At 49.9% G+C, this 22,043-nt stretch overlaps 1 protein-coding gene across 1 annotated transcript; it reads right to left on the bottom strand.

The window, feature by feature from the left end:
- Positions 1–6,005: 6,005 nt before the first annotated feature.
- On the bottom strand, positions 6,006–21,684 carry NOP53 (NOP53 ribosome biogenesis factor). Its single transcript, XM_060693824.2, has 13 exons — positions 21,417–21,684; positions 20,586–20,650; positions 18,788–18,872; positions 17,434–17,636; positions 16,493–16,563; positions 16,315–16,410; positions 16,010–16,114; positions 13,354–13,554; positions 12,544–12,719; positions 11,082–11,148; positions 8,326–8,402; positions 7,348–7,404; positions 6,006–6,072 (listed from the first exon to the last, which is right to left on the bottom strand). The coding sequence occupies exons 1-13, from the start codon at positions 21,644–21,646 to the stop codon at positions 6,066–6,068; spliced, it is 1,440 nt and encodes a 479-aa protein (XP_060549807.2). The 5' UTR covers positions 21,647–21,684; the 3' UTR covers positions 6,006–6,065.
- Positions 21,685–22,043: the final 359 nt, after the last annotated feature.

Raw genomic sequence — 22,043 nt, 5'->3', positions numbered from 1 at the left:
CTTCCTTTCCCCCACACCTCCCTTCTTCCTCCCTTCTAACCTCCTCTCCTCGTTTCCCCTCTTTCTTCCTTTCCTTTTCCCTTTCTTCTTTCCCTCTCTCTCCTTCCTCTCTTCTCTCTTCTATTCCTCTCCATTCTCTCTCTATTGTTGTATGCATTTTCAATTTAGTATTTTCCAAAGTGATGTTCGAGCAATCCCAATTTTTACTTTCTTTTCCATTTTTCATTTTACTAAATTCACACATATCATCATAAATGTACATTTATATAACATTTTCTTTCTCTACCCCCCTTTCCCCTTTGCACAGGTGTCTTCTGAGTTTCTATTTCTTTTTTGTCTTCTCTCTCATTTACTTATACCTTATCCAATTTATTTCTCTACAATCTTTTATTCCTATTTCTTTTCTAACCCATACATAAGTGGAGTATTTTTGTGTCTTAAGGGCAGATTAGATTGCTGTCAAAGTCTTAAGAGGGAATCTGTGGACGTCACCCTTAATCAATATGAAATAATCCAGAACTATAAATAACATATAAAAAAATCTTCATCCCAGACATCTCCATGGGGGCATTTTCCTTTGTTAACTGAAATATACAAATTCCTCCTTTGTGGCTCACTTTTGCAAATCCCAGCCAGGCTGTTTTAACTCTTTTAAGGGAAGGGCATTTCCCCAGCCTGGTTGTTACTCTCTGCACATGCTCAGAGATGCTTCCGGACGTTCTTCGGTCCTCGGATGGGTGGGAGAGAAAAAGAGGGATTTAGCCAAGCCCATCCATCTGCTTCGTACAGCCCCAACAGCTCAGGGCCTGAGCTTGCAAAGGGAGGCTGATTTTTTCCCCCTTGCAATGGGCAGGGTCCTCTGACTCCCCTCCTTCCCCCACCACGTCCTCCCACCCCCCCACCCCCCAAGTAGCTTTTCCACCCACGTTACTCTGGGTTGTATTTAGAGCTTCACCTCCTAAGCCGCTTTGCTGTCCCAACCAGGAAAGCAAAGGATCAGAGCTCAGCGTAGTAAGCTCAAGAGACGAACGAACAACGAACGAACGGCAGCAGGCTGAAAATGTGTGTGTGTGTATTGTGTGAGTGTGTTTTATTTGTGTGTGTATGTTTCCAGGCTGTGCTTGCATTTTCTTCCTGCAGGGAGCTACTGAGTACCCCCATCCCCCTCCTCAAGACAGGAACCCTTTGGGATAAACAGTTTTAAAGAGGAAAACGTAGGGCAGATTTGAGTTATCGATCGAGCGAGTCTATTTAAGGCTCAGGGCTGAATTGTGGGGTCCTTGGTTCTCTCTGAGCTTGTGATTTTCTTGCAGACGTTTCCTGACCCAGCTAGCTAACATCATCAGGGTTAGGAGGGAGTGGGATTTGAGGACGATGACGATGGCAATGATTATGGAGTCCTTGATGCTCTCTGAGCTTGGTCGTTTTCTTGCAGACGTTACATTACCAAACTAGGTAGCATCATCAGTGCTAAAAGGGAGTGGGGTTTGTGGAGAGGAGAGGAAGAGGACGGCTGTGGGGTCCTTCGTCCTCTCTGAGCTGGGTCATTTTCTTGCAGACGTTACATTACCAAACTTGGTAGCATCATCAGTGCTAAAAGGGAGTGGGGTTTGTGGAGAGGAGAGGAAGAGGACGGCTGTGGGGTCCTTGGTGCTCTCTGAGCTGGGTAATTTTCTTGCAGACGTTACATTACCAAACTTGGTAGCATCATCAGTGCTAAAAGGGAGTGGGGTTTGTGGAGAGGAGAGGAAGAGGACGGCTGTGGGGTCCTTGGTGCTCTCTGAGCTGGGTAATTTTCTTGCAGACGTTACATTACCAAACTTGGTAGCATCATCCGTGCTAAAAGGGATCAAAACCATCAAGATCAGAGGACACCAAGGACCCCGAGCTTGGGATGCTCCCCACGCCAAATTCTGCTTCCCTCCGTACTGGGCCCCATTGCGTCTCCAGTGTTGATCCTTCTTCTCTTCTACCTCTGTGGGATGCACCCCCCGCCCCACACCTGGGACAGGGCATCCCGTTGCCCCTCTCACCCCCCCCCAAGCTTCAGCCCGGGTTCAGGACCCAGGGCAGCCAACCCCACTTTCGGGACTCTGGTGAGGCGACGTCTGCTATTTTTACACCCCGGTTAGAGGCGCTCTGGCACATGACGAGCAGAGAGTGTGTGATCCGGTGTGAATTATGCATAGTTCCTGTGAGGTGCCATGGAGAGGTGAAGCAGCAACGGATTTAGGGGAGGGTGTGTGTGGGGAGGGTGGGGGGTGGAAGAGAAGCACAGAAAGAGAACAGAAGTACAGAAAAGAGAAGGGGTGACCCCAAGGTAGCTGGGACAAGATTCTCCTTGATACCTGTCTCCGTCAGCCAGATTTCAAAGGATGGGCAGGGAGGGAGAAGGGATGGCGTCACCAGTGGGAGACAGATGTTCCTGAGACCTGGAGAATGGTCCTCCCTCCCTCCCTTTTCCTTCCTCCCTCCCTCTCTCCTTCCCTTCCTCTCCCTGCCTTCCTCCCTCCTTTCCCTTCCTCTCTTCCCTCTCTCCCTGCCTTCCTTCCCTTCTTCCCCTGCCTTCCTCCCTCCTTTCCTTCTTTTCCTCCCTCCCTTCTTTTCCTCCCTCCCTTCCCTCTCCCTGCCTTCCTTCCCTTCTTCCCCTGCCTTCCTCCCTCCTTTCCTTTTCCTTGCTCCCTTCCCTCTCTCCCTGCCTTCCTTCCCTTCTTCCTCTGCCTTCCTCCCTCCTTTCCTTTTCCTCCCTTTCCTTCTTTTCCTCCCTCCCTTTCCTTTTCCTTCCTCCCTTCCCTCTCCCCTTCCTTCCCTTCTTCCCCTGCCTTCCTCCCTCCTTTCCTTCTTTCCCTTCCTCTCTTCCTGCCTTCCTTCCCTTCTTCCCCTGCCTTCCTCCCTTTCCTCCCTCCCTTTCCTTCTTTTCCTCCCTCCCTTCCCTCTCCTTGCCTTCCTTCCCTTCTTCCCCTGCCTTCCTCCTTACTCTCCCTCTTTTCCTCTTTCCTTCTTTTCCTCCCTCTTTCCTTTTCCTTCCTCCCTTCCCTCTCCCTGCCTTCCTTACCTTCTTCCCCTCCCTGCCTTCCTCCCTTTCCTTCTTTTCCTTCCTCCCTTTCCTTTCCCTTCCTTCCTCCTCTCCTCCCTTCCCTCTCCCTGCCTTTCCTTTCCATCTTCCACCCTTTCCTTCCTTTTTTCCTCCCTCCCTTCCTCTCCCTGCCTTCCACCTTCCTTTCCTTCCTTCCTCTCCCGGCCTTCTACCCTTCCTGTCTTCCACCCTTTTTTTCTTTCTTTCCTTCCCTTCCTCCCTCTTGTGCTTGAGATGGGGGGGGGGGAAATGAAACTTTGATTTTGGGTTTTACCGATTAGCTAGACTTGCTGTTAGAGAAATGGCTAGTTTTAAACTATTATGTCAAAGCAAAAAAAAAAAAGAAAAAAAAGTTGAGGTTTGAAGCGAATGCCTTATTTTACTGCACTGAAGGCGAGTTGGAAGTCAAGGCCTTTTCTTTCTCTCCCCCCCACTGCTTCTTCTCCACACCTTCCCCTTTCTCCCTTCTTTTTGCTTTTATATATAATTTTTTTTTTGTAGATCATAAATTAATAAAATTGTTATGAACATTAAAAAAAAGAAAAGTCCACTGTGGCCCCAGCAAGAGGGGAACCAAAGTAAGCCAAAAGCACCCGGGCGATAGATAGGTTGGTTGGGCCACAGGTGCACTCAAAAGAAGCCTGGATAGCTCAGCAGACTAATGCATTGTAATTTAACTCCAGCTGTCTGCAATTAAAGTAAGTTCGAATCTCACCAGGCTCAAGGTTGACTCAGCCTTCCATCCTTTCTAAGGTAGGTAAATTGAGGACCCAGTTTGTGGGGGCAATAAGCTTTGTATAAATATACAAAAGGATGAAGGCTATTGCTTAACGCATTGTAAGCCTCCCTGAGTCTCCGGAGAAGGGTGGCATACAAATCAAATTAAAAATAAATAAATAAAAAAAAAAACTGGGAAAGGAATCGAACCCTTCACCTGGGAGGATCAAAACTGGGGAGGAGGAGGCAGGAAGATCGGGGAAAAGGGTCCATTGCAGCCGAGAGACCCTCCCCCTGATCCAACCGAGGCCCAAGCATCCTTCCAGCTTCCAATCTCCCACAGAGATCGAGTTGGCGAGCCATAATTTTGCAACCCGCGGAAGGCTTACGCCGGAGACCGAAAATATGACTATTTCTAGTCCATTAAACTCCTGCTCAGGGCAGGGTAAACCCCCAGCTGGGAGCTCAACCCGGAGGAGAATCAAGAGATGGTTGGGGGGCCGGGAGATAAACCCTTGAGCTTCGTATTGGAAGCGGGGGGGGGGGCACGTTTTAATCCTCTTTGCTTTAGGCCTGCGGGAAGTGGGAGGAGGGAAATTGACGGCCCTTTTAATACCATCCGAGAGGCTGTTGGAGGAAGGAAGCGGTGATGAGACAGAAGGAAGGAAGGAGAGAGAATCAGGCCTGAATGAGGAGGGGAAGGAGCCTGGCTTGGAAAAGCAGGTGCCGCAGGGAAGGGGGCTGCAGAGATTTCGCTTCACAATGGGGCGGCCAAGAGAGGTCGTCATGTGGCCAAAAAAACCCCTCATGCAATGAATGTCTCGCTTAGCAATTGGGCTCAACTGCGGTCGTTAAGTAGAGGACTACCTGTAGAAGCCAGGTCCCCAAAAAGATTTGTAACCCCCAGGATCACAGCCTGGATAAAAGGGGCATTGGGAGAAAACCCAAGCAGATTTCAAAGCAATTGTGAAGCTCCCTCCCCGCCCTCCCTGCACTGGTGGGGGCCACGAGGCGCTTTTTATCTAAAGTAATCAAATGATTGCTAATCTCCCCAATTTAAGACACAGCTCGAGTCCACCCAGCTGCAAGATTTGAAGATTTGGCTGGATCTGTTCTTGCCGGGGGGAAAAAAGAAGAGACGGAGGGAGGGAAGTCAATCTTCTGCTTAGGGTCCCCAGCCCCCGAGTCCTCTTCTCCAACCCGGAGTCCTCCTTCGATTGGGGGTTACAATCCCCATCATCCCCTACCTAGCACAGGGGTTCCCAACTTTTTCTATACCCCGCACCCATAGAATGCTTCTGATATATTCTCGCACCCCTTAAAATTTTTATTTTATTTATTTATTTGCAAGTATTTATATGCCGCCCTTCTCCCGAAAGGACTCAGGGCGGCGAACACAGGTAAAAACAAATAAACAGATAAAAACGTAGAATAAAAGCCCAATTAAAACCAGTTAAGATCGAATGATAATAAATCATAACACCCAAGAATCTAAATCAGCCCATTTGTTGGAATAACCAAGTCTTCAGGCCCGGACGGAAGGAACCGAGATCAGGTGCCGTCCGGAGCTCGGTGGGTAACTCGTTCCAGAGGGCAGGGGCGCCCACAGAGAAAAATATTTAGTAAGGTAAAGGTTCCCCTTGCACATATGTGCTAGTCGTTCCCGACTCCAGGGGGCGGTGCTCATCTCCGTTTCCAAGCCGAAGAGCCAGCGCTGTCCGAAGACGTCTCCGTGGTCACGTGGCCGGCATGACTCAACGCCAAAGGCGCACAGAACACTCTTCCCTTCCCACCAAAGGTGGTCCCTATTTTTCCACTTGCATTTTTTACCTGCTTTCGAACTGCTAGGTTGGCAGAAGCTGGGACAAGGAACGGGAGCTCACCCCGTTACGCGGCACTAGGGATTCGAACCGCTGAACTGTCGACCTTTCGATCGACAAGCTCAGCATCTTAGCCACTGCGCCCCCAAAAATATTTATATGCATATAATCATATATAATACACTAAAATTTTGAAACGTCTAAAAACCCAAGTTTTCGCACCCCCCTGGAATATCGTCTCGCATCCCCGGTTGGGAGCCCCTGCCCTAGCCAGACCCACTGATCCCCAGGTTAAGGAAAAGGAGAACGGGCGAGGATCTCTGGTGGGGGAAGGTGGTGGGGATAACCCAGAGAAAAAGGGGGAAAGAATCGAGCAAAAACAAGACTTCAGGTTGGTTTGTGGCTTTTTAATGGAACACGTGGGAGATCTCGGGATGCTAATTTTCGCGCTTCTATAATCTGCAGAGAAGACAAGGAGGGGAGAGAAAAGAGGGGTGAAAATGAGGTGTGCCATAATTAAAACGATTAAAAAAAAAAAATGGAAGGAGCTGCAAGTTTGCTTTTCACCCCCTCGCTACCCCCAAAGTGAGAAGGGGAAAAAATAGATATAAATCAGGTCATCACTGAACCACCGAGCCTGGATGGGGTAGAAACCCTCAGCTCTCGTGGGGTGTCAGAAAAGGGGGCAAACTGCCCCCAATTAATTTCAATTGGGGGCAGTTTGCCAAGGTTCTTGGCAGTTACCAAGAGCCTTGGTAGTACAGTGGTCTAAAGCACCCTGTTATTAAGACCAGCTGCCTGCAATTACTGCATGTTCGAATCTCGCCAGGCTCAAGGTTGACTCAGCCTTCCATCCTTTCTAAGGTAGGTAAATTGAGGACCCAGTTGTGGGGGCAATAAGCTGACTTTGTATAAATATACAAAAGGATGAAGGCTATTGCTTAACGCATTGTAAGCCGCCCTGAGTCTCCGGAGAAGGGCGGCATATAAATCAAATTTAAAATAAAATAATAAAAAAAAAAATCCTGTGCCAAGAAGTCCTAATCTCCTTTTTGGGTGGGGTAAGCTTCTCAATGATTTATCTTTCCCAGTGAGATGAAATTCTTCCATTCTTAGATAATCCCAAAGGTGCTTTTTCAAAAGGCAATTGGATTTTCTTCAGTTCAACTGAAGCTTCTTCAGTTCTGGCTGAATGGTGGATGAGGGCTCAACGACTCTCAGAAAGAGGACTAACGACCAGATGACCACAAGGAATATCAATCCTGCCATCCGCCACCATTCAGTCAGAACGGAGGAAGCTTCTCGGATGAGAAACGAAACGACTTCAAGGAAAAAACCCAAAGAAAGTCAACTTGCCTTTTGAAAAAAAAGCACATTTTGGGACAACTATGACCTGGATGAATGAGAATCTCCATAGGTTTCCCTTCTTAAGACTGAAAACTGAAGGGTGCAGGATTTACAAGCAGCTTCAGATTTCAGGATCAGGCACCTCCCAAAAGAAGTAAACAAAAACTTGGGTTTCTCAACTTGAAATGTAAGAGGAACAAGGGCCATCAGTTTAGAAAGCCCGTAAGCACATGACGGCTGCTCCTGATGGGAGTTGTAATCCATCCCAAAGGCACCAGCCCTGGGATGGACAGCCTTATAGCATCCTTCTACCTTGGCCCGCTTCAACCCAACTGGACTGGTCAGCCGGTCTTGGCCAGAGCTCTTCCCAGCCCAAAAGCAACTTACGTGATTTCCCGGAAAGCTCGTTTTTCAACGTATTTCAGTCGGTATTTCCTTTTGAACCTGGGTAGGGAAGAAACCACATTGTTAGATCCACGGAGGGAGGAAATTAAGCCAGCTTGTTTCCATCCAAAGAGGCTGCTGGCAAAGTTGTGTGAAAGGGAAGGGGATGCAGGATTATAAATAACATGGAGGTTTCTTGTCCGTCGATCAATATCCCTTAGCTAACGGAAGCTTACATAGCTGCTCTCCGTTTTTTCCATGAAAAATCTTTTTTTTTATTAAAAAAAAAAAGTGGTCCCTCAATAGAGTCGGATAATTTGTGTCATTCAACCAGTGGTGAAATCTAAAATTTGTTACTACCGGTTCTGTGGGCGTGGTTCGGTGGAGGGGGGGGAAATGTGACTGGGTGGGCGTGGCCAATTTAATATTTTTTTTAACTTTTAAAACCATTTTTTCTACAACCTCTTCCGCAAAGAGGTTGTAAAAAAATGCTTTCAAAAGGCTCTGATGATCCAAGATGAGTTGCCTGATCGTCAGAGGCATTTAAAAGAAATGCCAGAAGAGCCTTGGTAGTATAGTGGTCTAAGGCACCCTGTTATTAAGCTGGTTATTAAGACCAGCTGCCTGCAATTACTGCAGGTTCGAATCTCGCCAGGCTCAAGGTTGACTCAGCCTTCCATCCTTTCTAAGGTGGGTAAATTGAGGACCCAGTTTGTGGGGGCAATAAGCTGACTTTATATAAAAATATACAAAAGGATGAAGGCTATTGCTTAACGCATTGTAAGCCGCCCTGAGTCTCCGGAGAAGGGCAGCATATAAATCAAATTAAAAAAAAAAAAAGCCTTTGATGATCGTGCGGCTCAGCTGGGGGAGGGGGCAGGGATTTTTGCTACCGGTTCTCCAAACCACCCGCCTCCACCGGAGGTTTTGGTGACCCCGTCCCACCGTTTCTCATCCCGTTATTTCATCCCAGAGACTCACTTGGCCCGCTCTCGGGGTTCGATCATGTTGCGTTTCTGTAAGCTCTTGAATCGGTCCTTCAGGATGCTGCCTTCCGGCTGCGGGAGAAAAGACCAAACAGGAGCTCAGGATGGCCAACGGCAAAGGTGGGGAAGGGGGAAGGAGAAGGGAGACCCCGCTGGCCTTCGCGTTTCAGAGATCAATCAGGAAAGCTATCGGAGATGCCCAGAAGGGAGGGAGGGAGGGAGGAAAGGAAGGAAGAAAGGAAGGGAGGGAAGGAAGGAAAGGAGGGAGAAAGGAAGGAGAGGAGGGAGGGAAGGAAGGAAGAGGGAGGGAGGGAAGAAAGGAAGGAAGGAAGAAAGGAAGGGAGGGAAGGAAAGGAGGGAGAAAGGAAGGAGGGGAGGGAGGAAAGAAAGGAAGGAAGGAAGAAAGGAAGGGAGGGAAGAAGGGAGAAAGGGGAGGGAGGGAAGAAAGGAAGGAAGGAAGGGAGGGAGGAAAGGAGGGAGAAAGGAAGGAGGGGAGGGAGGGAAGAAAGGAAGGAAGAAAGGAAGGGAGGGAGGGAAGGAAAGGAGGGAGAAAGGAAGGAGGGGAGGGAGGGAAGGAAGAAAGGAAGAGGGAGAGAGGGGAAGGAGGGAAGGGAGAGGGAGGGAGGGAAGAAAAGAAGTGGGAGGGAGGGAAACGAAACCCAATTTACAGTACAGGTAGTCCTTGATTTACAACCACGATTGAGCCCAAAATGTTGCTAAGCGAGACAGCTGTTAAGTGAATCACTGATTTTGTTAACGGTTGTTAAGTGAATCTGCTTTCCTCACTGACTTTGCTCGTCAGAAGGTTGCAAAAAGATGATCAGGTGATCCCCACCGGGGATAACAGCCACCATAATAAATGTGAGTCAGCTGTCAAGGATCCGAATGTAAATCACGTGTGACTGTGGGGATGCTGCAAAGCTCACCGAGTGTGAAAAAGGGGCTGCAAGTCACCTTTTTTTCAGGGCCATTGTAACTTCGGTCACTAAGCGGAGTGTCGTAAGTCGAGAACTCCCACCTGTATTCCAGTCCCCAGCAACATCTTCCACCACAACTGCCCAAACCAGATGTGGTGAAAAAGGGAGACACACCTTGAATGCTTTCCATGCAATCCCAATATCTTTTTTTTTTAAAGCAAAGTGAGAAGCCCCCCCTCCCTCTCCTCCTCCTCCTCCCCCCACCTCACACCTCCAGAAGAGACTCTGCAGGCGACAAAAGTAGAACTTTTCACGCCATCTCAGCTCCTCACGTACACGCGGGGTGGTGCCTTCCTGCTCGGTTGAGATCAGAGTGATTTTTCTCGGGATCTGCCAGGGTGGGAGGTTGGGAAGCTGGGAAGGGAACGGGGCAATGCCGGACGGGGCTGTGCGAAGACCCACCTGCAAGCCCAGGGTTTAAAGAAGGGGTCTCTGGTGGGCTCTTTTTATTCAGGCCTTTCGTTACTCAAACTAGCCAACATCATCAGCTCTAGTAGAGAGTGGAATTTGCAGAGAGGAGGAGGAGGAGGAGAAAGGGGAGGGGAGGAGGAGGAGGAAAAGGAGGGGGAAGAGGAGGAGGGGGAGAAGGAAAAGGAGGGGGGAGGAGGACGACAACTGTGGGGTCCTTGGTGCTCTCTGAGATTTTCTGCGGACGTTTCATTACCCAGCTCGGTAACATCATCAGTGCTAGTAGAGTGGAGTTTGCAGAGAGGAGGAGGAGGAAGAGATTGGGGGGGGGAGGAGGAGGAAAAGGAGGGGGAGGAGGAAAAGGAGGGGGGAGGAGGAGGAAGGCGACAACTGTGGGGTCCTTGGTGCTCTCTGAGATTTTCTTGCAGACGTTTCATTACCCAGCTCGGTAACATCATCAGTGCTAGTAGAGAGTAGTAGGTTAAAGCTGCAATACCCCAAGCGATTAATCTAGCATTTCCATCTCCTTGGAACATCCGACTCTCATTGCTTTTTCTTTAAAAAAAAAACCCCTTTGGAGCCTATTATCAGGGGAATCCCGCAGGACTTTATGTTCGCAACGCCATCATTTTCGGACCGTATAGAAACAGTCTGCATTTTAATTTGCAAACAGAGCGGGTTTCATTATTTGCTCGATGGGAATGTCATTGTTGGTTTTTTTTGTTTTTTTTTTTGACCGTTCGCGTAATCCTCCACGCTGAAAAGGAAATAAGGGGTGTGGGGTGTGGCTGGAGGGTGCCTCAGATCCCTGATCCTTACCCACTCGGTAGGACCAGGGGGTCCCCTGGGGTCCTTCACATTCCCAGCAACAGCTGCTGCAAATTCTCCGAGCGCAAGGATGGGTCTCATCATTGGACACCAGGAAATGGGGCGGGGGGCGGGGGGAAAAGAAGACAGAGGTTCCCAACAGAACCTCGGCAGGAGGAGCGTGCTCTCTCTGCCGCTCCCCCTCCATTATTGGGGGCGCCCCCCACCCCACCCCAGATCTCTCCCAAGGCTCTACAGCAGAGGTCTTCAAACTTGGCGGCTTTAAGACTTGTGGACCCCAGAATTCTCCAGCCAGCTATGCTGGCTGGAGAATTCTGGGAGTTGAAGTCCACAAGTCTTAAAGCCGCCAAGTTTGAAGACCTCTGCTCTACAAGTAGAGTCCTTGACTTACGACCACAACGAAGCCCAGAATTTCGGTGGTTTAAGTGAGCTTGGCCCCCATTTTGTGGCCTTTCTTGCCACCGTTGCCACGTGGATCCCTGCGGTGGGCGATTCTCCGCCATGAAGGTGCGTGCCAAAAAGCCGGAGGGCCACTTACCCTGAGTGTCCTCAAGGACTCCGCCAGTTCACTGCTCAACTGCACGTCCACATCGGGTTCTTCGTACCTGCCGGGAAAAGACCGGGGAAAAAAAACCTAGCTGAGAAACAGGAGGCCAAGCTTTTCTTTCTGCCACCCCCTCCTTCTCTTCTCCCCCCCCTGGGCGCGCCCATCAAAGCCACCTTCCTGCTTTCCATTCATTCCTTTATGTGTACAAATGTATTTGGCCGCCCATCTCACCGCAGGTGAGTAACTCTGGGCGGCTTACCATCTTAGAAAAAAGGTAAAACCAATATGCCAAATGCCAAACGCTGCGGGGCCAATACAATGATGGGGAGGGCCAGAGCAGGATGGGGGAGGGGGTGGGATCTCTCGTTTAAGCGATTGATCACCTCCCTCCCTCCCCCGCCCGATGCTCCCCCATTGGAGCCCCAAGCTAAGATCTGACAGGGCTCTTTAGGAAGTTTAGGAGCCGATCTCATTCCCAGTGGCAAGGTGTTCCACAGGGCAGGAGTGATAGCAGAGAAGGCTGCTGGCTGGAATAGTTAACAGAAGAACAGAGTTGGAAGGGAGGACCTTGGAAGTCTTCTAGTACATTCCAGGCAAATGGTTCTCCAATCCCTTCTTAAACACCTCCGGTCATGGAGCACCCACAACTTCTGGTGGCAAGCAGTTCCCCTGGTTAATTGTCCTCACTGTCAGGAAATTTCTCCTTAGTTCTAAGTTGCTTCTCTCCTTGATGAGTTTCCATCTGTTGCTTCTTGTTCAACTCTCAGGTGTCTCAAAGGCAACTACTGGACTTTTCTTGTTTCCCTTTGACGTTTCACTTCTCATCTGAAGAAGCTTCTTGGAGAAGTGAAACGTCTTCAAAGAAAAACGTCTTGAAGAGGCACCTTTGGGTCAACTATGACCTGGATGACTGAGAATCTCCCTAGACTTTCCTTCTGGTGCTGTGGAGAGCAGGTCGATCTCCCCTTCTTCTTTGTAGCAGCCCCACAGATATTGGAACCCGGCTGTTGTGTCACCCCTAGTCCTTCTTTTCACTAGAATAAGGTAAAGGTAAAGGTTCCCCTTGCACATATGTGCTAGTCGTTCCCGACTCTAGGGGGCGGTGCTCATCTCCGTTTCAAAGCTGAAGAGCCAGCGCTGTCCAAAGACGTCTCCGTGGTCATGTGCCCGGCATGACTCAACGCCAAAGGCGCACGGAACGCTGTTCCCTTCCCACCAAAGGGGGTCCCTATTTTTCTACTTGCATTTTTTACCTGCTTTCGAACTGCTAGGTTGGCAGAAGCTGGGACAAGTCACGGGAGCTCACCCCGTTACGCGGCACTAGGGATTCGAACCGCTGAACTGCCGACCTTTCGACCGACAAGCTTGAGAGTCACTGGAGTAGACCTACCCAATTCCTGCAACCGTCCTTCGTGCGTTTTAGCCTCCAGCTATCTTTGCCCCTCTGACTTACTTGAGCCTGCCCAGCCGTTTGGGTTTGACGGCCTCCAGTTTCCGCTTGGCTTCCCGTCTCTGCTTCCGGCGTTGCAGCTCGGCCTCCCGCTGTTTCAGCTGCAGCCGGATGGATTTCAACTGGAAGAGCTCCTGTTTCCGGAGTCGGGTGGCCTTCTCGGAGAGCTCGCGGGCTTTCTGTGCCGGGAGAAGCAGCGGGGAAAGAGAGGAGGAGGAGGAGGAGGTGGTCAGGGGCGCTGCGGGGGGCCAATTGGGTTTTCCTTCAGGGACTGCCAAGCAAAGGGCCATGTCTTCCCACCCCCCCACCCCATCAGCGTGGTCTCGGTGGCTCCAGCCGCCATCCACAAGCTGGCATCTCCCCTGCTTCGGCAGAGCTGACGCAGGGAGATGGCAGATGGCAGCGCCAAGGCTGGGCCAGATGGCGGGGCGTTTTGGGAGCCACAACATCCTCGGCCGAGAGGCTAAATAAGCCCCGGTTGGCAAGGGGCCCAGGAGGCAGCCCCGGAGCGGTGGCATTATTGCTTCAAGGACAATGAGGAGAGCTTGAAAAGGAATCCCTGCCGTGCCTGTCACACAACACACAACAACGGCAGACCCAAAGGAAACAGCGTCGTATTTACTCTACTCTCACAACAGAGTACCTTATGCCACTCTTGAGCCGCCCGGAAAGGCGGAACCGCTACCTTCACCGGCAATCCCGCGTGAGCTGGGAACCAGGGGGATTGTAGTCTTAACCCTTCTAGAAATTGAGGTGGTGCAAAGCAGATTTCACTGCCCCCTCCTGGAGTCTCCGCAGGATAGGCGAACTCACCAGCTGTTTGGCGGCTTTTTCTTTCTTGCGCTGCTGTTCCGTTTTCTTTTCTCTGACCGCCGTTGCTGTGAAGAGATGGGAGGCCTCGCCGGAGACTGCCTGCAGAGCCTCCTCCGGGGGTCTTGGTGGGCTGCCTTGCCCTTCCTCGCCCTCCGATTCCTCTTCCATGAGGCCCTCGCACTGTTCCTGAAACACTGACTCCTGGTAAGAGGGCAGAAGAGGAGAGGTGCTGAAAGGGAAGCACGAGAGGGGAGGCAGGCCCATGCCCTGGAGGTCAGAGAGTGGCCTCTGGGATTCGCTGCTCCCAACAGACTCACAATAAACTGGGTGTCCCATTTGACAGAGTTTTCGAAAGCAGAAATCGGCCTCTTGGCAACCCCCGACCAGGAGCCCCAGGTGAGCCCAGCTGTGGGACCTGCAGGTACGTCACGGCCCCACCACCCGACTTGCATTGGCAAAGGGGAAGGAGAAGCCTCCTGTTGGTTCCTTCCACACTTTGGTGGTTTCCACCTTGAGACATTTTGTTTAATTTTGTACTTTGCCTTTATTGTTTTTATACACAAATCAGTCTACAAAAGGCCAAGGCAGTTTGGTCTAGTGCCGTGATGGTGAACTGGTGGCATGCGTGCCACAGGTGGCAAGCACCACCATATCGATGGCCACGCAAGCATTGCCCTAGCTCAGCTCTGATGCACGCCAGCTAATTTTCGGGCCTTCTGGGCCCACCGGAAGTCAGGAAACAAACTATTTCCGGCCTCCGGAGGGCCTCAGGAGAGGTGGGGAAGGCCCATTTTTCGCTCTTCCCAGGCTCCAGAGACTTTCTAGGAACCTGGGGAGGGCAAAAACAGCCTTCACCCCCCACCCACTCCGGAGGCCGGAAACGGCCCGTTTCCTGACTGCCGGTGGGCCCAAAAGGCCCGTTTTTCAGAAACGGGCTGTTTCCGGCCTCTGGAGGGCTGTGGGGAAGGCCGTTTTCGCCCTCCTGAGGCTCCAAGAAAGGCTCTGGAGCCTGGGGAGGGCGAAAAACGGGCCTACCAGGCCCACCATGCCATCCCGTGCCAAAAGCAGGGGGAGCATAGATGGGGTGGGGGGTTGCGTGTGCATGCGCGCATTGAATTGTGTGTGTGGGCGCACGCGTGCGCTACCCCCGCTTTTAGCACACGACGGCAAAAAGGTTAGCCATCACTGGTGTAGTGGTTAAGGCACCAGGCTAGAAACTAGGCATGAAAACCAGTTGGGTGAGCTTGGACACCATGCACCAGGAGGCTGGGAGTTCTAGTCCTGCCCTTGGCAGAAAACCTAGCTGGGTGACTTTGGGCCAATCACTCTTTCAGCCCAGCCCACCTCACAGGGTGGTTGTGGTGGGGAAAATAGGAGGAGGAAGGAGTATTAGCTATGTTTGCCACTTTGAGTTATTTGTAAAAATAATAAAAGGTGCTCACAGCTTTGCAGTCTGCAAGACTGCACCGTCCAGAAGAGGAGGGGGAAAGAAGAAAAAAGCTGGCCCAACATCACTGAACTGAGGTTGCAGTTAGGAGAAAACATCCCTTCAAAAATGACCCCCAGCCCCTGAAATTATCTTCTTCCACACGGCTGCTCTTTCTTTCTCCCACATTTAAGTGGGCCTGGGCCTCCCGTTTCCACCGATACCATCCCTTTCACGCCATGTACTCTCAAGACAAGCCAATCCTGCTGTCCCCGTCGGAATTGTGACCTCAACCATGGGAAAGTCCTTCCTCCAATCATTGTAATCTCCTCTCTGAATAATTCTATCCTAAGAAGAATTCAGGACAGAATTCAGTCCCTTGTTCGGGACTGGCCCTGTTCTGTTCCCCAGGCATCTGGCTCCACTGGGAAACAGGCAGATAAACTCTAGCAAACAGGTTTTCATGCAGATTATATTTATTTGGGAATCCTTGAACATATAGACTTACAATCATGGTGAGTCAGGGTGAGGTTCATCCATATTTCATAATCTATCCCATTTCCTAGTTTTAAAAGGATGGTAGTTCTGTCCCCCTGTTCAGAAAGCATGTTTTTCTCTCTTCTGAGCTAATTCAAAAAATGGCCAGGTCTTTGTTCTAAACTCACAGAATGCCTCAGTGGCCAATCAGACACACAGATATGGTCACATGTCATGGTCTACATTTCCCATAATGTAATCTCTCTCTACATCTCCCACAATGCAATCTCTTAAGGAGACTGTCAGGTTTCGGTGCTATCTTGAATAAACTTCATTCTCAAGCGCAAGCTGTCTAATGAAACATTTTATTTTTAAGCATAGCAGAATCCGACATTTCTGACTCAAATTTGCAGCCAAACTGGCCCCTCCTTCCAACCCCCTCCTCTTCCGCTCTCCAGCCCCCACGTCCCATTGGCCATCATACAGATCCATCTCTACATCCTGGCACGTTCTTTTCACAGGAATGCAGCCCCCACCCTCGTCTCCCAGGAAACCCTATCTGTATAAACAAAACTAGGTAAAAGTTCATCTCAGCAATAAATCAAGCTTCCGCTCTTTCTGCTTCAACTTGTTATGTCAGCGCTGGAAGAAAGCCTAATTTGGAACGCTGACAGAGACATCTTTTAATCCTTAAGGTAACTAAGTCACCACAACACACTTATCTGTAACAGCACAGGCCCTCCTTGCACTCACCTGGGTGGGGGCCTCAGCGGCGGTGGGGAAATTCAACTGACGCTGCAGCCTCTCCTCTGCCTTCTGCCTCACCAGCTCAGCTTCAAAGGCCTGGAGGAGCAATGCCTGAGGGTGGATGGAGAGAGCGGGGCAAAAGAAGAAGAGAAACCCAGTTGAGCTCTTCACACGGACGTCAGCAAGCTTCCCACCTGGGCCCCTGCGTGAAATCCACCCCAATGGATCACACGGGATTCCCAAGTGCCAGAGAGGAGGGAAACAAAACCTCCCTGACTTCTTCATGGCAATTCACCAAGTGCTGCCAATACCTGGTGAGACTGGAAGCTGGGGTTGTAAGACCCTCCTGGCGAGATGATCTCCATGGCTGGCAGTTCGGACGGGGTCTTCTTCAGACGGTCAGGACGCTGGAGGAAACGTCCCAGGATGTGAGGCTCAGCCTGCAGGCCCCTTTCCCACCGCCTGCTACGGAACGGGCCCAGCGCTTACCTTCACAGGCTGCTTCTTGGTTTGCTCCAGGAAAAAGGCGTCCTGCCCAGCTAGAGCTTGATCAAGGGGGTCTGACGGCAAGGAAACGAGAGGCAGTTTGGTCTAGTGGTTATGGCACCAGGGCTAGAAAGTGTTGTGAATTCAAGTCCTGCCTTAGGCATGAAAAGCCAGCTGGGTGACTTTGGGTGACCAGTCAGAAATGTTTTTCATGTCACTCCTGGTTTCAACCGATTTGAACTATTGTTTGGTCTATGGTCAATCACCAGGAGACTGGGAGTTCTAGTCCTGCCTTAGGCAGGAAAGCCTCCTGGGTGACTTTGGGTGGATCACAAGGAGACTAGGAGTCCTAGTCCTGCCTTAGGAAGGAAAGCCTCCTGAGTGACTTAGGGCCAATCACCAGGAGACTGGGAGTTCTAGACCTGCCTTAGGAAGGAAAACCTCCTGAGTGACTTAGGGCCAATCACCAGGAGACTGGGAGTTCTAGACCTGCCTTAGGAAGGAAAGCCTCCTGAGTGACTTAGGGCCAATCACCAGGAGACTGGGAGTTCTAGACCTGCCTTAGGAAGGAAAACCTCCTGAGTGACTTAGGGCCAATCACCAGGAGACTGGGAGTTCTAGACCTGCCTTAGGAAGGAAAGCCTCCTGGGTGACTTAGGGCCAATCACCAGGAGACTGGGAGTTCTAGACCTGCCTTAGGAAGGAAAACCTCCTGAGTGACTTAGAGCCAATCACCAGGAGACTGGGAGTTCTAGACCTGCCTTAGGAAGGAAAGCCTCCTGGGTGACTTAGGGCTAATCACCAGGAGACTGGGAGTTCTAGACCTGCCTTAGGAAGGAAAGCCTCCTGGGTGACTTAGGGCCAGTCACAAATGTATTTCATTTCACTCCCGACTCGAACTATTATTCGGTTTATGGCTATCGGTTGAACAAACAGAGGCTTACTTGAATCTGCCCAAATGTCGTAGAATCCCCTAGAGGGATGGGTCCCGCTGTCTGCTCCGGCTGTGTTGGCTTTGGGAGGGTTTTGTAACCTCTGATGAAGGAGACGTTCTTTTCGGGGCACCACCCCTTTTTCTGCCAGCTTCTCCCAGAGTCGCTCCTTCCGTTTCAACTTCCGGCCGTTGGGGACCTGATACGAAAGGATGCTGAGGAGGAAGGAGGCAGGTTTTAGGCCGGGCAGGGCAGCTTGGTGTGGTTCGAAACGAGTTAAAACGACATAATTCACACCCAGCACTGAGCCATAAATCACAGGAAACAAACTGAAGTGCTTTCATGGGGCTTTGTCAAAATCCTTTCCTTGCATGCCAAAGGGCAAATTTAGACATTCTGAGCTGGCTGGGGAATTCTGGGAGTTGAAGTCCACACATCGTCCAGCGGCCAAGGTTGAGAAACACTGCTCTATTTGAACGTTTGTCGCGACATTTTTCCGTTTGAAGAAGATGGCAGCAATGGGCCCACTTCTTCGGACACAATTTCCAGAAGAATCTCCATTTTTGGAAATAGTGCAACGGGGAGTACAGGTAGTCCTTGGCTTACAACAGTTTATTTAGTGACCAGTGGAAGTTACAACGGCACTGAACAAAATGAGTTATGGCCGTCGTACCGTTTCCAAAATGATCAAAATTCAGATGCTTGGCAACGGACTCATATTTACGGCGGTCGCAGTGTCCCAGGGTCATGTAATCCCGTTTTGCAAAATTTCTGAAAAGCCGAGTCAACGGGAAAACCAGATTCACTTAACAGCAGTGTTACTAACTTAACAACTGCAGTGACTCACTTAACGACTGTGGCAAGAAAGTCATAAAATGGGACAAAACAGTTAACAACTGTCTCACTTAGCGACATAAATCTCGAACTCAATTGTGGTCGTAAGCCGAGGACTATCTATAAAAGGACAGCATTTCAAAGATGACAATCAAAAGGTATTCCATTGACTCCAGTCAGTTATACCGAAAAAATGTTAGGGCAGCTGGCAAGGGAGAGGGGAAGAATGATGGCAGTCTTCTAACATAGCAAAACTCAGAAATGGAATCTGAATATTTTACAAGATGACAAAAACAAAAGGAACCATTGTTTCTTCAGTTTTTCACTTTTTCAGCTGCCCTGGATTACTAAAACTGCAAGAAGAGATGTCCAAATTAATTAAAATAAGACCCATTCCTCTGCCCTATACTGTCCTTCCTTGAATCAAACATCCTTGCCCCCAAAATATGACAGAGAGAGACCCTGAAAAGGAATGAAGATACCGGCTTCCCCCACACCCATCTCGCAATGGAAGACGGGAGACAAAACTCACTCTTTGGGTGGGGGGACCTTGGAATCTGGCTGTAGGATCAAGTCAATCTTCAGCGGTTTCTCTTTGGCTGGTTGCTCTTTCTGACCTGGAAGAAGAATGTAGGCAGGAAATGAACTCCGGAGCACCAATCACACCAGGGGTGGTAACAGTCAAGGTGAGGACTTGAAGTAAAATCACCAGATTAGGTCTCTTTCCTTTACTGTGCTCTGCCCTCCAAAGCCCCTTGTCAAAAACTCGATTTGCCAGTGGCACTAAATCCGAGCTACAAAGAGAGTTGTGGCTAACTCCCTTTATTATGCTTTCATGAAAAAGATCATTATCATTGTTAAAAACATGATTTTTTAAATTGTTTTAACATGCTTTGATGTCTGAATTGTAATGTATTTTTGAACTATAAGTTGCCTGGAGTCATTGATTGAGATGGGCAGCTATAGAAATGGAATAAATAAATCCTGCAAATCTTCACTTCCAAGATGCCAGGTAAAGAACCAAAAAACACCACCGGGGGGAAGTGATCAGAATGGATCACTGGTGATCTCAAAGAAATAGATCACAGGGATACTATAACCCACCAAAACGACTACTAGTCTTACTCTCAAGTCTAACGGACTTTTCCTCTCAATTTAGATCTATGGTCTCATTTTTTTAGATACTCAAGTCCCAAAAGAGTTTTGTTGGACCTTAAAAAAACAAGACAGGAAGGAAAATTTGACTCATTTTGAGTTGTGGTGCCTGGAAAAGGCTCCTGTGTATTCCTTGGACAATAAAGATGATTAACAAATACTAGAACATGTAACCACCAGACATGTCATTGAAATGCAAAATCACAAAACTGCGCCTCACTTATTTTGCCTGTGTCATGCGTCGGATTTCACTGGACAAAGCAATTATGTTTGGAAGAGTTACCATATTTTTTGGAGTATAAGACACAGCTTAGTTTTGGGGGAGGAAAATAGGGGGGGGGAATCTGCCTACCACGTATTCATCTGGTCAGCTTCAGCACATTAGTTTGCTGGTTTTTTATCCCCTGCTTGGGGATAAAAAACAGTTTCTAAGGCACAGCTGAAAGGAAGCAGCAATGAGAAAAGCAGGCAAAGCGGGGGGGAGGGGAAGAGGGAGATCGCTTCACTCAGCTAGCGCCTGGTTAGGGCTGAAAAAAAGCTTCTAAAAAGCTACATTCGGAGTATAAGACACACACAAATTTTCAGCCTCTCTTAGGGGGGGGGGAAGGTGCGTCTTATACTCCAAAAAATACGGTAGTGGTAAAAGGAAACCAGCCCACCAGGGAACAAGGTGGCTGGACACCATTCAAGCTAACCCCAGGCGCAGAAAACAGATTTAATAGAACAGGGGTGTCAAACTCAAGGCCTGGGGGCGGTGGGGGGGGGGAAGAGTATCTGGCCCATGGAGTATTTAGATCTGGCCCGTAAGGCTGACCTGGAAACAGTGAAGGACCGGCCCGTGTGGCCCTCCCAAGCTCAGTTTTCGCTGGCAGAAAGTTGCAGGAGGCCGTTGCAGCCGAAAACGGAGCTAGGGAGCCTGTTTTCGCTGGCAAAGCACTCGGGCCACCACTGGAGGGCCCCCCCCATGAGTGATGTTGAGCTGGCTATGTCCCCTCCCCCCTCGAGGTCAAACATAAATCTGATGCAGCCCTCAATGTAATCGAGTTTGACACCCCTGCAATAGAACAACTCAAAGTAGTAGTGCAAGATTGGGAGATGTGGAGAGACCTGGCTGATAGAATTTCCCAAGAGTCGGGCACAACTGAATGGATATCATCATCATCACCACCACTCACCTTGTTGTTCATTGCTTGTATCTACGAAGAAGAGGCTTTCATCTGGCTTTTCCGACACCGGTCCTCTGGGGAGAAATATATATATATATTTATAACTATATAAATAATATAATATATAAATAGTTCATGGTCTTTCGTCAAGAGCTAACACATTCCTGAGTTCTCAGTCATGGGAAGCAGCCAGTCTTCTCCTCCCCAACTCTTAACATTTTGGGGTGGGTGGGGATCTTCTTCGTGAAATGCCCTCAGGACTTTCACAACCATGAAGCCCTCAGCACAGGTAGTCCTCGACTTACAACAGCCCGTTTAGTGACCGTTCAAAGTTACAACGGCACTGGAAAAAAATGGGACTTGGGATCTTTTTTCACATTTACATAACAACCTTTGCCGCATCCCCGAAGGTCACAGGGATCAAAATTCGGACCCTTGGCAACCGACTCCTACTTATGACCTTTGCTGTGTCCCTGGGGTTACACAATCCCCTTTTGCGACCTTTTCGGATAAAAGCCAAGGTCCGAATGGGGAAGCCGGATTTCACTTAACGACCGTTCGATGAAAAGGTAAACCACGGCAGCAATCCAGTTAACGTGTTGAGAAAGGCCGTAAAACGGGGCGAAGCTCCCTTAACGAACTTGTTGGCGGTCGTAAGTCGAGGACTACTGGCAGCCAGGTTTTCATCAGGACCCCCTCCGCGCATGCGCAGAAGCATACAGTCTCCAGGCCGCTCGCCCTCAACGCTGGCTCTCAGGGATAGACTGCCTCCGAATCCGGAGGCTCTATTTTTCCCCTTCCCCCGCTTCAGGAGCCTCCCTAGGCCTCGCCGGGCCTCACCCCAAGTGCCGCAGCTCCGAGACCCGCTCCTCCAGCCACTCCCCGAGGTCTCGGCCCAGCTTGGCCTCGGGGCCCCGCCAGCGCTTCCAGCCTTTCTTGCGGTTCCGGGCGCCTCGGCCGCCCACCCGCCGCGAAGGGAGCCGGCTGGGGTCACGCGAGTTGGCTTTGAAGCCCAGGAAGGAGGAGGAGGAAGACGCGGCCGCCTGAGAAACAGCGCCCGGCGCCGCCATCTTGGGCCACGAGAAAGAGAGACGGAAGGGATGAGAGAGAACCGGAAGAGCGGGGGAAAGAGCGTCGCCTTCACGGAATAGGAAGGGGGAAAGGGGGCTTCCGGCGGAGGGTGGCGCCATTTGCGTGGAGGAGGTGGGAGTTCGCCCCTCATTAAACCACAAAGAGGAGGGAGAAAGCATTAGGATAGAATAGAATAGAATAGAATAGAATACAATAGAATACAATACAATAGAATACAATACAATACAATACAATACAATACTATTTATTTATTTATTTATTTATTTATTTATTAAATTTATATACCGCCCTATTCCTGAGGGACTCAGGGCGGTGAACAGCGAACGATAAAAATACACGTAATACAAACGTTAATTAAACAAAAACCAATTAAAA

Source organism: Pantherophis guttatus, chromosome 10 (genome assembly GCF_059756535.1).
Source record: "Pantherophis guttatus breed Tessera chromosome 10, ASM5975653v1, whole genome shotgun sequence".
NCBI classification, from domain to species: Eukaryota; Metazoa; Chordata; class Lepidosauria; order Squamata; family Colubridae; genus Pantherophis; species Pantherophis guttatus.
This window is presented reverse-complemented; position numbering and strand designations above follow the sequence as displayed.